General features: G+C 28.8%; 2 protein-coding genes across 2 annotated transcripts; one reads left to right on the top strand and one right to left on the bottom strand.

The window, feature by feature from the left end:
* Nucleotides 1–22: 22 nt before the first annotated feature.
* On the top strand, nt 23–5,512 carry LOC145186692 (pre-mRNA-splicing factor RBM22-like). The gene is made up of 9 exons (XM_090095320.1): nt 23–1,248; nt 2,299–2,352; nt 2,549–2,578; nt 2,893–3,025; nt 3,169–3,269; nt 3,928–4,100; nt 4,315–4,515; nt 4,611–4,861; nt 4,999–5,512. The coding sequence occupies exons 1-9, from the start codon at nt 1,195–1,197 to the stop codon at nt 5,391–5,393; spliced, it is 1,392 nt and encodes a 463-aa protein (XP_089951446.1). The 5' UTR covers nt 23–1,194; the 3' UTR covers nt 5,394–5,512.
* A 3,943-nt stretch (nt 5,513–9,455) lies between these two features.
* LOC145186707 (uncharacterized) lies at nt 9,456–11,009 on the bottom strand. Its single transcript, XM_080062928.2, has 3 exons — nt 10,967–11,009; nt 9,938–10,251; nt 9,456–9,783 (listed from the first exon to the last, which is right to left on the bottom strand). The coding sequence occupies exons 2-3, from the start codon at nt 10,244–10,246 to the stop codon at nt 9,478–9,480; spliced, it is 615 nt and encodes a 204-aa protein (XP_079919054.2). The 5' UTR covers nt 10,247–10,251; nt 10,967–11,009; the 3' UTR covers nt 9,456–9,477.
* Between the last annotated feature and the right edge of the window lie 5,725 nt (nt 11,010–16,734).

Below are 16,734 nucleotides of genomic sequence, written 5' to 3' on the forward strand. Positions count from 1 at the left end.
TTGTTTTGTACAAAATTTGATTAGGGACAAAAACTAAAGCTAAAGCTAATTATCAGCACGTTTGGTCCAAATTTCTATTGCAAGAACTTGAAACGCTTCATGGCAATGTTTATGTATTCTGGAAACTAATTAGTAAAATCTCATGAAGATTGTAATACAGGTTAAGAATAATGCAGAGTTAATTCAATTTAGATTTCCGACCAACTTCTAAAATGAGAGTTAGTGAGTTTACTTCATTCGCTAAGCTACTTTGATCCGTGTCGGCTAAAAGTCTGTTGGACGTATGGTTAAAGAAATATATATCGGTCAACTATTTTTGAGTGAAGGTCAACAATTCAAAAAGGCTCTCTAGAAGTTTAAAGATGCGGATGTTCTTGAAAATTTTTTTATATTCTAAATAATTTAATTCAGCTTGAAGAAGATATCAAGAATGACAGTTTTTGACATTGTTCAAGTTAGCTGTATTTTTAGGGGGAGGGGAAGGGGAGGTAGAGGGTTAGTGTCTTAATGTTACATTTTGCTTTATGTTCTTTGCAGAGTTTAAAAAAGAACTTTGACAGAAAAATATTCTCGAATTTTATCAAATTATTAAAATTTCAGTCAATTCACAAAGAAGTATTGCAGGACATTATTGAACAATTTAAGAGTACCTTTTAACAAAATCTGTTTTCTTTAGAATATTGCTCTCTCCGCAATATTCTAAGGAAAAACAGGCTAATAATCTTAAAATCAAAGTGAACCCTTATTTCTAATACTAATATTTTTATTTATACTTAAATAGAAATGCTATTGCAATAAATTGTTGCTGATTGGTAGATGATCAGCATAGCTTTTTCCCAATATTAAAAATCCTTTAATGTTAAAGGCTTTCTTGCATAAAGTATGAACATAGATTTGTTTCGCTTTTGGGTACGCATGACATTCAACGATTTCTTAAATAAGATTTTGGAAGGTTGTTTCAAATTAAAACGGTTGCTACATCCCAAGATTACAATAGCTTATTAGTTTTGGAAAATAATTACTTAAATAGTTCAAAACATTAACTTTGCTTTGTTGTGTAAGTATAAGTCGACAAATTTATTTTGGAAAAGAGTTCAGAAACAGTGACGTCATCAGAACACCGAATAAAACATCAAAGACCAAATGCACGAAAGATTCTAAACGCAGTACCAAATAAACAGCTCTAACCACACGATGGCAACATCTAAGGGTGCCAATACATATAACAGACAAAACTGGGAGCAATCGGTAACTATTTCAGCTCTTTACAAAATGAGACCAATTTAAAAAGCTTTTTTTTTTTATAAACCTTGTTTTAAAAACCTTTTTCTTTATTAACAAGATCACTCAAAAGCATTTAGTTAAGAATACTGTAATTTTGATATCTTATTTTAAATGCTGAACAATGGTGGTGCTTTAACGTTAAAATTTGTAGAAAGCTAAACCGAAACCGGTTTCTGGAGCATTCAAACAAGTTTCATAAATCAACACATGAATAAGTGCAATATCCCAAAGTTGTATTCTTTTTCTTATATGTAATTTTGTATGAAAATTTATTTAAAGCATCAAGTTACAACTATGTAAGTATCTCACAACGAAATGTTTTTACCATTATGATTTTCCTCTCTTGATATTGAAAATTAGTTAAAAATAGGCTGTTTGCAAAATACTACTCTTATGCAATTTCAAAATTAAAGTCAAAATCTTCAAGTCTGTATGTTAACTATTGCTTGGTGATTTTGTTTCCTGCAAGAATTGCTTTAGGATAAATAGTTCAAGACAATATGATCAGTTAGTACTGTTTTAAAATGATTCAACAGCTTTTTAAATTTGTAAAAATTCAAAAACATTTTCAGGAAAATTTTACAATTGATTTATAAATGAGCTATTATTATTATTATTATTATTATTATTATTATTATTATTATTATTATTATTATTATTATTATTATTATTATTATTATTATTTTAGTTTTTTTACTGAGGGAAAATAATTGGCACACAAAAGTAGTGAAGTTTTTCTGCAATTAGCTTTTTTTTGTGTTATGTACAAGATGTAGGGACAATTTTTTAAAAAAAGTCTTTAAAAAATTTACCTCTATTATTGAATATTCAATAAATTAAAAAAAAAACAAGTAGGAATTTTTTTCAAGTTAAAATTATTACATTTTAAATAAAAGTTTGTAATTTTTAACTAAAATCATTATCTTAATTGACTTTAATTTTATTTTTTATAAAATATTAAATATTTATTAAAGTATTTAATAAAATATTACATTTCTTTATTTTCATATTTAGGATTTTCCAATCCTTTGTCAAACATGTTTAGGAGACAATCCATATGTGAGAATGGTCAGTGATAAATATTTTGCTTTTAATTTCTTTCATATAAAAAAAATTGTAAATTTGGAACAAAAGCGTGAAGCTTTGAGTGTTATAATATGTACAGGCTTGCATTTCTTTTTATTTTGTCTTATTTTTCTGATTATATAACAGAAGTTTTATTACTGAAAAAAAAACTTCCAGAAGCTATTATTATGAATTTTAGCTAAAAGATAAGTTTGGTAAAGAATGCAAGGTCAGCTTTTTTTTTTTTTAAGTTTTGCTTTATGTATAACTTTTGTATTTTCCTCATATATGTGTGTTTTTGTATGTATATATGTATGTATGTATGTATGTATGTATGTATGTATGTATGTATGTATGTATGTATGTATGTATGTATGTACTTGTGTATGTATGTATACACATACATACACAAGTACATACATACATACATACATACATACATACATACATACATACATACATACATACATACATACATACATACATACATACATATACAAACATTTTTTTTTTTTTTTTTTTTTTTTTTGATAATTTTATTAGATCTGTGTTAGACCATTCACTATCTTTAAATGGTGCCCTGGTGCAAAGATGAGATACAAAAAAACTGAAATATGTCAGACATGTGCAAAACTGAAAAATGTGTGCCAAACATGCCTGTTAGATCTTGAATATGGTATTTCTGTTGATTAATGATGTAAAGTAGTAATTTCTTTAAATGTTCAGTAATAAGTATAATTATGCTTTGCTGCATTTTGTGAAAGTTGAGTAAAGCAGTTGGCTATTCTTATAAATTTTTTTAAATGACTTTAAAAATAGGTTTACCAATAGAAGTTCGTGATAAAGCACTAGCTATTGCAGACACACTGCCAAGATCTGATGTGAATAAAGAATTTTATCATCAGACATTGGAGAAAGAGGTTTATATACTTTACATATTCTCTGTTTTTACAATAATTTGAAAGACTATATAGATGGTTATTAATTACAGACTACTTAATAATCTTTATCAATCACCAAGTCTCCAATGTCATTATTATTTTGTTGTTGTTATTATTATTATTATTATTATTATTATTATTATTATTATTATTATTATTATTATTATTATTATCGTTATTATTATTATTATCATTATTATTATCGTTATTATTGTTATTATCGTTATTATTATTATTGTTGTTGTTGTTGTTGTTGTTATTATTATTTTTATTATTATTTTTATTATTATTATTATTATTAATATTATTATTATTATTAGTATTATTAGTATTATTATTATTATTATTATTATTATCATTATTATTATTATTATTATTATTATCATTATTATTATTATTATTATTATTATTATTATTATTATTATTATTATTATTATTATTATTATTATTATTATTATTATTACTATTAAGCATGTTAAGATAACATTTTTTCTTTAACACAGTCAAGTTGCAGACAGTTTTTTTTATTTATTTATATTTAACTACAGGTTTAGAAAAACTGTTAATGGGATTTATATGTTTTTTACAACACAAGTTCGGTTAATTATTTTAATTCTTGTTTTGTAAAATAATTTAGTTGGCTAACACAGATGGTACAGTTGCTGCTGGAGTTTTGGGTAAGTCACAAGCCGCTAGCGACTTGTTAATGAAGCTGGCGCGCACAACGCCTTATTATAAAAGAAACAGACCTCACATCTGCTCATTTTGGGTTAAAGGTGAATGCAAGCGAGGAGAGGAATGTCCCTACAGGTAACAAATTTTTTAAGTGAGGCACTTGTGTACCTTGTCCTTGTGTAAATTCAATAGAGGTTATGTTTGTTGTATTACAATCATTTATGAGAAAACATTTGTTTATTTCATGGTGACAGAAACTGTTGCTGATAAATATAGCCTCTTTAATTACAGACACACAAGGACAAGGTACCTATCTGTTCATTTTCTAATTTTGTCTTTTTAAATTCAGACATGAAATGCCAAATGCTCCTGATGATCCACTTTCTAATCAAAACATTAAAGATCGATTCTATGGTGTTAATGATCCTGTTGCTGCTAAGATGTTAAAGCGTGCTGAGAGTATGCCTAAACTTGAATCACCATCTGATAAGTCAATCACAACATTGTATGTTGGTGGTCTTGATGAAAGAATTAAAGAGGAGGACTTGAGGTATATTTAAGTCATTACAAGCATACAATTATCATACCAAAGAATTGCCATTTGAATATCTTTTACTTTATATTTTTAACATTGTTTACTATTAGAAACTTCTTTTATCAATATGGTGAAATTCGTTCAATTGTGGTGGCTTCCAGTAAAAGTTGTGCTTTTATTTGTTACACATCTCGACAAGCAGCTGAAATGGCTGCTGAACGTTCTTTCAATAAAGTAATCATTAAAGGAAAGCGCCTTAAAGTACTTTGGGGTCGGTCCCAAGAACAAAGAAGTGGTGGTGGAAAAGATGAAAAACGTGATAAACTTAAGGATTATCCACCTGTTCCAGGGCTGCCTGGAGGTATTTTTCCTTAAACATTGGCTTCTTTAATATTAAGAAAGAAAAACTAGAAACTTATTTTCATCTAGAATTAATATTGTCTAATTCCTTAAGTTTTGTATGTATATCTCTAAATCATTTTGCATTTCTATATACAGCTTTACCACCAGCACCAACAGAAGATCCCCCTATTATGGAGCCTCCAAATCTTTTTGATCCAGTGCCATCTGAAGAAAATACGTCGTCAAATATTCCTATACCTGCAACTTATCCTAATGCACCTCCAATTTTTCCAGCTCATATTGGTCCACCTCCCCCTCAGGGAGTTCCACCGCCGCCCCCAAACCTGCATGCTGGCTTTCCTCCCGGTCCACCTCCTTTTATGCAAAGATTTCCTCCACCAACTGGCTCTTACACTAATCAAATACAACCCCCTAGTGTTAGATTCCCTGTGCGAAATGGGCCTCCTCCAGCTCGGCATGGCTTACATTATCCATCTCAGGATCCTCATCGGATGGGTACAGAAGGATCTTCTGAAAATAGTTCAGCATAAAAATCAATGTAAATGTAATTCAACTAGAAAACCTCTTTTGATTTCTCAAAAGATGGAATGGAGTTCATGTTGTACTCTTGTTATCTTAAGATTAAAAAGAGAAAATATTTTAAGGATAATCTTTTGTTTAATTTTTGCTTCAACGATTGGCTATTTTACATAGGCTCAAAATAATTTTAAAGAAAAAACAGTCTTTATAGACACAATTTCTTTAATTTTCAATTTTGGGGATTTTAACAAACCAAAATAGACAAGAAAATTTGTAAATCAGTGCGATACTAGCGATCAGTAACAACTAGCTGAGGCAAAAAGCCAATAAAAAGCATTTTTGTCCTCAAATAAATGCTTCTAGTAATATATATTTGAGTGCAAAAAAAAGTATTTTTGCTCATTTTTGTTTTGCTGGATTAGCGAAAGAAATGTCTCCAGTAGTGATGGGAGTTGAGAGCCGTAATTATGGGGTGTTCCGAGGATGTTCATTCAATTAGCTTCAATATGACAAAAAAATTGAGTTGAATTACTATTGAGTCTTATAAAAGTTTTTCATTTTAACGATTTTGATAAACGTTTTTCGTTTTAACTTGTAAAGATGGTGATGAGAAACGTTTAAAATCGTTGGTGACCATCACGCTTATGAAATTAAGAAAGCAGTTAACAACCATGGCCGCCGAGAGGGGGGGGGGGGTGGATGGGGAAGATTCCCGGGGCCCCGTGTGTGTACAAATAATTTTTTAAATAACTTTTAAAAGATTTAAATAGTTTTGACTTTTAAAAGATTTAGTTAATTTTCATTTTTAATTTTAAATGATCAGAGCACGCTTCTAGTGGTCCTGGGTATAATTGATCATAATGAGAGCCCGTTAAGAAAACTTCCCCAGGGTCCGAAATTTCTCTCGGCGGCTATGTTAATAATAATAATAGTACTACGTAACAAAATAAAACATTTTAATTATTACTAATATTATTACCTAATGATTGAAGTAAAAAAAATCACACTCCCTGCAACAGTTTAGCAAAATCTTTCTCGTGATTGATATGAAGTGTTATCTACGATAGCATTGAATATTCCAATTCAAACGAAAATGAAAAGTGGAAAAATTCTTCGCCATTCATCAAAACGCTCCATTTAAGACTGCTTTTTTTTTAAAACTCTGAAGTATAATTCCAAGCTCATGCAGTTTCTGTAGCATTACTTTTTATTAAAATAAATTTAGATATAATTTCTAAGACTTTGTTCAGATCTTATCTCTGTTAGAATTTCATTCAAACAGATGCACATAAAAATAAACTCAAATTTTTCATGTTATCTGTTATGTTTTAAGCTTCGTCACAAATTTTCTTTTCCCTCTATTAATAAAAAGTCTGTTAAACGATTTTATATCTGAATGACTTCTTTTAATAGCCAGTAGAGAAGTCAAACTTCCAGACCATCGATTGGGGTTTAGTTTTTTTAAAAAATGCATTTGATTTGCCTGTGAACTTGGAAAGCAAATCTCAAACTATCAACAGAATTTCCAAATAATAAACCTTTTGAAATGTAACGAAAAATGCGGACGCAAATTTATTTTTCACTATTGTACTTTTTACAACAAGATTTAAATTATGGCAGTCACAATGAACATGCTCTACGTTTTGTTGAATGTAGTTTAATTTTTATTGCAGATCATTGTAAATACCGCTCATTGCATTTGCTCTGTCGTATCCTTGATCAATTCATTTTTCACTTGGTATCTTCACTCCGTCTAACATAGAAATAATATTATTTTTCTTTTTCTCTGCAGTCAAACATCTGTTTGATAAAAAAATTTCCCAAGATTTTTTTAGTTTCAAACCCTTGAGATTCTAAACAATCATTTCTTCGAATATGCACATATCTAATCATTACATTTATATTGTCCTTTTTGATTGTATTTTGGGTAGTCTTTAATAAAAGCGAATAGCATAAACTTGTTAATTTCACTTATTAAATTTTCAGTAAGATATTCCTCTGCTTATTGAGTTTGCTTTGAATTTTGAAACTGATCCATTTGGCATGGGAATTATTTATTTTAAAATAATGTCGTAATTATTTAACTTCTGATACAAAATTGCTGCTATAATTTTCTTAGATATTTTCTGAATGGCTATGAAATGAAGTACAATTTCTTGCTAACTTACAAATAATTTCAAACAAATGGTCTAGAACCTTTCTCCAAAAGGTCTCATTTTAAAAAAAATCCTTCTCTGAGCGTTTGTCTATTGTCTAATTTTTTTTTACCAAATTTTATGCAGTGCCAATTCTTCAATGTGATGCTATGTAAAAGAATAAGTTTTCAATATATTGAAAAAACATTGCTAACCACGGATGTCAGTACTAATTTAGGGTGAAAATTACCAACATGGATTACAGTAAGCAGCATTCAAATTTTGAATTATGTAACCGAGATCGAGGAGTTGGACAATGTTCAGTAACGCATGTGAAAAAGTTTTTACATGCGTGTGAAAAAGTTTTTCGTTTTTAACGCATGTGAAAAAGTTTACAAAGATTCTCTGTAAACTTTTTCACATGCGTTACTGAACATTGTCCAATTCCTTGAAAAATTTGCATCTCTGAGAGATGCAACAGCTATCCTGCGTAGGATCTCTGGGATATGTTCCAAGTGTATCGTTTAGGTCCACTATGTTTACTAAGACCGTCTAAGTTTATCTGTTAAATTTTTACTATTTTGTACTTAATAACCCAAATCTGTCTCTCTAAATTCTCTTCTTCGTTGTTTTCCTCGTTTTCATTTTGAAAGCGTGGTACTTATGATTTTTGAAAGCCACGCTGTTACATTTATTAAATCAGCACTACTAGAACCAGAAACACATAAACCTACTTCTGGAGCGCAAAATTTTTTTCTTCTTCCTCCATTCCCACACCTTTTTCTCTTTAATATTTTGGGAGGAATCTATTAATTTTCGTTAGATTTTATTTTTTCATAAAATTTGTAATTTTGTAAAAAAATATTTATGAACATATCCATATATAGCATTGTATGAGTTAATGTGATTGCATTGAATTCAAACTACATTTTGCATGGGTGGCACTTTTTGTTAATTGAATCTTAACAATTTTTGACATGTTAAAAAAGATGGGATTTAATAGAAACAACAGATATACGGTGCTGCCTAAGTGAATCGTAATTTGAATTATATATGTTCATATTTAATTTCTAAAGAAAAAGGGAACCTTGAAAGAATTTTTTAAATTCTTTGCAATTTAATAAAATTGATTTTAAATTTTATCAAATATTCGCTCGAGGACCCAATGGCCATGGGGGTAAGTGGTTCCCGACGTCATGAGTCCATTGTGACACCGTAATTACGCCTGTGTTTGATCCAAAGCATTTACAATGCTTCACAATTTTCTGAATTTTTCAGAGCATTCTTGAAAAGAATCTGTTCAAATGTGAGAGGACTTTTTAAAAATATTTCGGCTTTAAACGAAGGAATGAAGCCAAGTATAGTTAAATAAAAACGAGAAAACTATTTTTGAGAATTAATCGGAAAATTGATAGACGAGATCAAAAACCTACTTTATTCTGAACCCCTAGTGATTTAGACCTTAATTGCTGTAACGCCAGCATTGTGTAAATCATTTGTACGAAGAAAAAATTTTCCTGTTATAACTTCATTAGTAAGAAACTTCTGAAGCACAACCAACTACTTCTAAAATTAATATTATTGACTGGTCCAAACCTGTTTGACAAGTAAACTTAGAATGGAACAGGAACATAAAATAATCAAACTTGAAATGTCTGCTTCAAAGGTTCTAATATCTAACTTTTTGTATAAGTTTTCAGTAACTTAGTTTTTTGTTTAAGCCACTATGAGTAGTTAATAAGTATTTTCTTAACAACTTTTCTTCTTTAAGAATGTCAAATGAAATCATTTTTGTTCTAACTTTTCTTATTGGTAACTCAATACTTATAACTCAATAACTCAACAAATAACAATAACCCAATAACTCAATTAAACCCAATAACTCAATTAAACTCTAATATGGAGTAGTATTTATAAAAAAGCAAAGAATGAAACAAATTAATTCACTAAAAAGTATTTTTTAACGATATCTTCTAAGAGATACAAGGTTGTGCTTCTTCCAGTTAGCTCGCCTAGATGAACCAATAACTTTATTGTAACCATGACCTTTACGCATACCACGATTCTTTTTGCCAGCAGCTGTAAGTCCACGAAGTTCTCTATGTTTATGAACTGCATTGCATATCCAATTAATGCGAGGATCACGTCTGATTGCCTTATGAGCAGGGTCAACCATAATAACTTCAAAGTATTTATATGTTGAATCTTGAGCAATCCAGTATGAATTTAATACACGTAATCCACCACAATATCTCCCAGCTCGCTCCTACAAAATTTTGATATAAAGTAGTTTAAAAACATAAGGCTTTACTTTTTTTAAAAAAGAATAAACATATTACATTTCATTACTAAAACCTTATTTTCGCACATAAAATACAATTAGCAGAAATAAATTTAAATGATATCACTTATAAACATACTTCAGCAACAGATCGAATACTTCTTTGAAACTTAAGTTGATTGACACCTTCACCTTTGGGTTTGCCATAAGTGATACCTTTAGCAACAGGCCTCTTTCTTCCACCACGACGAACTCGCACTCTGTAAATAACATAGCCTTGCTTAGCCTTGTAACCAAGTCTGCGAGCTTTATCAGGTCGTGTTGGTCTTGAAGCTCTGTGAATTGCATTTAAGTGACGAAGCTGCCAACATCGGATGCGAAATAAGAATCTGAGTAAGTCACATTGTTTTTTTTTGTAAAGCTCTTCAAGATATTTATAAGCACCCATTGTACCTTAATAAAGAATAGCACACAGGTTAGAAATAATTTCAACTTCATCAAAAAGATCACTTATTATTTTTCCCTATCAGAATAAACTAAAGCCATCATATTTGATGTCAGGAGAACGGAAATCATTTTATTCATCATGTAGGAAAATTGTTAAATTAAAAGCAGATTGATTTGAGATAGATGTTTTGATGCTTCGTCTTAACACATTAAATTTTAAGTGTGCAAGATAGCGGCAATCAGCTCAATATTTGCTGAATTTAGGGCTCATCTTGCCTAAGTAAAAAGGAAAGGAGTTCGCAAGTATCAGCATTTTTAGTCATAGCTACTTAAAAATAAAATGTTTTGTGGCATCGTCTCAAGTAGTTACCAAATAAACTGCTCAAGATAGCGGCAACAAAGACTACTTTATGCTGCTTATAGATCTTCTATGGTTAATTACATAAACAAGAAGATCGCAATAGCAGCAGATAAATAAAAATTAAACATTAAATTTATTATAAGAAACATGCTTATTAACTAAGCTTATAACATATATATATATATATATATCTCTTCAAAAACTAATACCTAAATAAATAAAGTTAAAACTTAATAACTATAATACAACCAAACGATCCTGTGATATATCTTTAAAATTTCTCTAAATACTATTACAAGAAATAAGTGATGCTAACATATCGTATATTGAATAGATAGAAAGGGATAGATTATTCTCTACCTCAGAGAGCCTGTCGTCTTTATGGTAGTTTTTTGTAAAGGAGCTATTTTTTGTATCCGTACCACCCAAGCAGTTTTGACGAACAATCGAGGCAAAAATTTTCTGATGATTTAAGTATATTTTTTACCAAGAAAAAAAGAAAAAAAAGTAGAAGAATTTTGTTTTGTCTTGTAAATTCATTTTTCATGTAATTCTTTTTTCTAGAAACAGTAAAAAATTTAAGTACAAGTTGTGGAGTTAGTTATAGCGGATAACTCACGTCTAAAGTCAACTTTCTTATAAAACAACAACAATTTAGATAAATAATTTTAGATAATAACCGCTATGGTTCCTACATCGGCTAAGCGATGCACTATGGGATAAAATAATAAAAATTGATCACAAATATCAAAAATCACAATTTTTTTATTTTCAATTTAGATATGATTTTTTATTAACTAGGGATTATAGAAATTTGTAGCTAAACGAACTTTGAAAATATCTCTCACGGTATTCATATTGTAGGTTATCGAAATTGATATTTATTAATTTAAAAAAAAAAAAAGAAAATTTCTGTTATTTCTTGCAAAAAATTTGCACCAACAAGTAGAAGCTTTTCCCACAACACATATTTAATAGTTACAAATGTGATTCTTAGCAATTGATTGCAACTGATCAGATCTATATTTCTCCACGTATAAAGCATTTTAAGAAATATTTAGAGATACGGAATTTGGGGTTATTATCATATTTTTGGCTTTACAAAACCCGCATTCTTTATAGTACCAAAAAGTATCAATTATTTTGGTACCAAATGAAAGGTGAATACTCTGGGTTTCAAAAAGGTTAAGGTTATATACCCCTCAAATCCCTGTTTGAGAGTTATAGAATTTCAAACAGAATGATTGAATTTCACAAAAACCTCAATTTGAGGGGGGTGTAAACTTTATAAAGTCATGAAAGCCGATCAAAAAGATATTATTGAATCAAATTTGAAATTTGTTGATGAATATAAATAAAGTTTAAAACTAAAAAAAAATAACAAACTTGACTTATTGCCCTCATATTTGGGGCTGGGGGGCTAACATTTTTGGGTTTTTTTTGTTCCCAGTCTCCAATCACCCCAATTTTTTGCGTAGCATCCTCATTCCTTTTATATATGAACATACTTAAATATGGAGTTTTCTTCATGTTTCAAAGTTGCTTAGCTCAAACATCAAAAAAAAGTTGTCTACGGCCTTGCTAATACATGCATGTGATCATCTTTATAATTTGATTTTAAATCAACTATTAATTCTGAAAGCCTACATGCACAAAATATTTATTTAAGTATAACTCGTTTTTAAGTAAAAATTCTTGCTGCCCTTAATTGTCACGAACATTTGGACTTTGAAAAATTTGGTTCCTTCTGCCATGAAACATATTCCTTATCAGTAATTATAAATGGTTCACAATGCCTGCCTCTCTTCATAAAATTCTTTTTCATTCAAAAAAACATTATGACACTACCATTATCACCTGGATTTTTTGGTGAAGAGGGAGCTGAATATTGTAATAAGTACTATAGGCAGAATTGTAGATATCATTCTCGAAAGTGTTCTCGTAAAAGTAATTTGCTCGATGTTTTTTATCGAGCATTAGATTCATTGGACCCTATAGTGTCTTCAGCAAAACTGGATGTGAGAATGAAAAGGATTAAACATCAGATATCAGGTGCTGTCAAAAATTTCCTATTACTTAAAAATTATGAACAAGAAGCTGATTGGGACTCTACAAATGAGGAATCAAATTTCATGGATTTAAATTAAGGATATCTTATTGACTATTCGTCAGGTTAGAATTATTTTGTTCTATCTCCCATTTTAAACGTTGAAAGAAAGTTTTAGATTTTTTTCTATAAGTAAAGATTACTTAAAATTTTACAATTACTTTTTTAAAAAATAACTTATTTTTAAAATAATTTATGTTTAAAGAAACTATTTAGAAAAAAAAAATTTAAAAATAAAATGTATTTTAAAAGTGATCATTACTTAGTAAAATTAAAAATTCATTTTCTCCCAACGTTTAAAATGGGAGATAGAACAGAATAATTCTAACCTGACGTATTTTGAAGACATGGACTTAGATATTTAGCAGTAAATTTTTCATATTTATTAATTATTAAATAACTGCAATATCTACCTACTTATAATATCTTATAATATAATCCTTAATGCCATAATAAAAAACCCAAACTATTTTTCATTTACTTTTTATTAAGAACATTTCAAAAAATTGAAAATTGGATGGAGTTATGCAGAAAGGAACCAACCCACAAAATCCTTTCTCAGGAATAAGTCCAATCTTCAAATCTCTATTTTTGCAAATATTCTGATAAAAACCAATATGGGGTTTTTGTAATGACATTTACAGGCATAAACAAAAAAAATAATTATCACAAATATTTTTGTGCAAAATTTGTATACTTTTGTCCCATAGTGCGATGTAGGTACAATAGCGGTTCAATTTATAGGGCCTTTAGTGGTTTTTAATACCATTTCTAGGGATAAATATACTTGTTTACTTGCATTTTTACTTTTTTTTACGTACTAATCTATTTTAAAGTTAACTGATAATTACATTTTTCAAGTAATTGAATCCTAAGAATGAGCATATTCATTTTAAGATTGCAACAGGCCGACACAATCTTGGAAAAACACAGCCGATACTTTTGACCAAATGGTTTGATATATAGACACAAATAAATTCATAGATCAATGCAAATTTGTGAACAAATACAAAAGATATATAATATAAATAATATAAAAGATACTCAGAAATACTTTTATAAAAGATACTCAGAAAAACATCTTATTATTAAGATTTTACAAATTACATATTAAAGTCATAATAAAATTGTTATCAATAAATATGATATACAAGAAATTGGTGTGTTAGTGTTTAATTTGTGTTTGCTAATTGATTTTAATTCTTCTAATATAAGCAGTTTATTTTGAAATCTGCTGTGCCATGTTTATCATCATTTCGATCAGATACAATTTTTAGTAGGCAAGTTATTTCGTGGTAAAAATCTCTTTACGTTACTTTACTCGTCTGCAGATTTCTAATTTTACCCTGAAAACAGACACATTTATATATAATCATAAATTAGCAATCAGAAATTTAAGAGATATTGCAATGAACATATTAAAAAAACACTATGTAACACTATACTTACACTATATAACACAATAGAACACTAGCCTTCTCAGACTTCATATGCGTCTTTTGTCTCATCGCAAGTTTTTCGCTAGGAATTCTCTTTTCATGTGTGCCTACATGATAAATACAAATATAGTTTGCATATTGAACATAGCTTTCACTGTACAAACAAAAGCATAACTTAATGTAACTAACTATGAAAATTCCCTAAAAAGATAAAAAAGCTATAAAAGAGGCGAATAACTGGCATACAAATTCCATACAAATAGTTGAGGGTTGTAAATAAGTATATAAAACAATTTTTTTTCATAAAATAAATTACTAGCAAGCATATAAAGAACAAAATTGATTTTCTTGCACATAAATAAAATTCCTTGATTTAGTTTGTTACTAAACCTTTACTTATTTCTCAATAAAAAACCTGAACTATACATTTTTGAAATCTTATATCCTAGAGTGTTTATAGTAAAAAAACGTTTGTAAACAAAGAAGATTTTAATGCTCAAACTGCAAGGTTTTTTGAGTTAAAAAAAGAAGCATCTGTTAGACAATTTAAATTATATCTCTTGGTTGAAAAGTTTTTGGCTAAAAAGTTAAATTGTTCTAAACTCTGTAAAAAATGTCTAGAACATCACTGTTTCATTTTAACCAGTTATTTTTTGAAAAAGAGTATACTCTTTTTAAAAAAATGCATAACAGTATATAATAATAGTATATAATAGTATAATAGTATATACTAGTACTATAGTATATACTAGTAGTATTTAAATAATACTATTTCTTAGGGTAAAAGCTATATTTTGATATGAAAGTATCAAAAGATCTGATACATATATGTATATATATATATATATATATATATATATATATATATATATATATATATATATATATATATCTGTGTGTGTGTATAGATAACTGCAGTAAACAGATCTATACTGTTTCATTATCATTTTTATATATCTAATCTATTTTATTTCAAGTATTATTGTGAGGATTTGTCAAAGTAAACATGGGATCGACTGACTTCTATTGATGTTTTAATGGTTAGGCAGTCACGAAAAAAGCTATTTTCATAGCCACTATTCTATTAAAAATATTATTAAGCAAATGGGAAAAAAAGCCTTTTAGTTTAAGATTTATTTTTTTTAATTTTTTTTTTAAACTATTTACATTTATTGAAGTCTTCAATTTATTAGTTTGAGAGTAGTAATCGATTCTTCTCGATTACTATTCTTACTCTAATAAATTTTAATCGGTTTTTTAAAGGAAAGTCTTTTATTTAATTACTATTCGGAAACAGCATCGCGAAAAATAGGTATAATTAAAAAAAACTATGAATCTTTTTAAGTTCGTTTTTGACTTTCTAGAATGCTGGAAATATATTATATGCAAACTATACACAGCATAAAACAAAATACAGTAATGGAATACACCTTTTATGATACGCGCGGTATTCATTACATATTAACATATTACATATTATATGGTATAACATAATTACATAGAGTATATTGTTAGGCTTGTATACGTATTAATTTATAAAAATTTATTATCAATTTTTAATTCATTATAAAAAATACTTTGATATTTTTATCAATATGATAAATTAACTAAATTACTAGAATTTTTTTAACATTATAACAACATTTTTTTATTAAAACGCATAAACCATGCCAGTTGCGCATTGTAAAAAATCTGTTGTTTTAAACATTAGAAATCAAATTCTCTTAGAGTCTGTAGGATTCGTCGAAAATATTTGGTCTCGCCCAACCAGTCACATCAATTTCCTTTAACTTATTAAGATAACAGCAATGGAACCAAATTTTAAACTTAATTTTATATAGATAGACATTCTTAATATTTTAACATATAACGTGGATAAAGAATAGAAATTGAGATCATTTACTGTAATTGAATTGCGTGAAGAAACTATTTACGGCGGATTTGATTGACGTAGTTTATTTGATATGTTGTAAATATAGTTTAAGCGGTTTATTTTATGAGCATATTTGAGATTCTTTTTATAGTATAAATTGAAGGAAAACTTTTTGTAAAGAGATGATTTAAGGAGAAGAGAAAATGTAGAACTGAAACGTTGTGTTCGCTGCGAGAAAACAACAAGCTAACCGGGCACATGATGGAGCCATCTTCGAATAATTAGAACATCTTTGAAAAATACGATGGTATATCCGATGCCGCAATTTGGTCGAAGCGAACCAAAGTCGTTGCAGAGAAGCAACGCGTTGAGTTGACAGTGCTCTTTCCAGTTTTGTTGCGAAGTAATACTTAGTCTTCGATTGTTTGTGAGTAGAAGATAAGAAGGATGTGAAGAGAATCGAAGATGTCTTTATTTATTTATCGAGTTTTTCCTTCGGATGCCTACGTGGCATGATTTGTGTACGAAGCAGAAGATGAGAGATGAGGAACAAATGGATGTCTCTTTTGCTGATCTAAAATGTTTCTCGTGTTTGGCAGAGTAGCCTGACGAGAGGGTGCGACTGGCGTTGTAGTTGGATTGCCAGAAGCGGTATTTGAGATTTGGATCCGCAAAAGAAACAATTTTTGCGATGTTCCGCAAAGCAAGA

This window comes from Hydra viridissima, unplaced genomic scaffold, assembly GCF_058129835.1.
Source record: "Hydra viridissima isolate aposymbiotic clone 2 unplaced genomic scaffold, HvirCarnegie_v1 scaffold_8, whole genome shotgun sequence".
In the NCBI taxonomy this organism is placed as follows: Eukaryota; Metazoa; Cnidaria; class Hydrozoa; order Anthoathecata; family Hydridae; genus Hydra; species Hydra viridissima.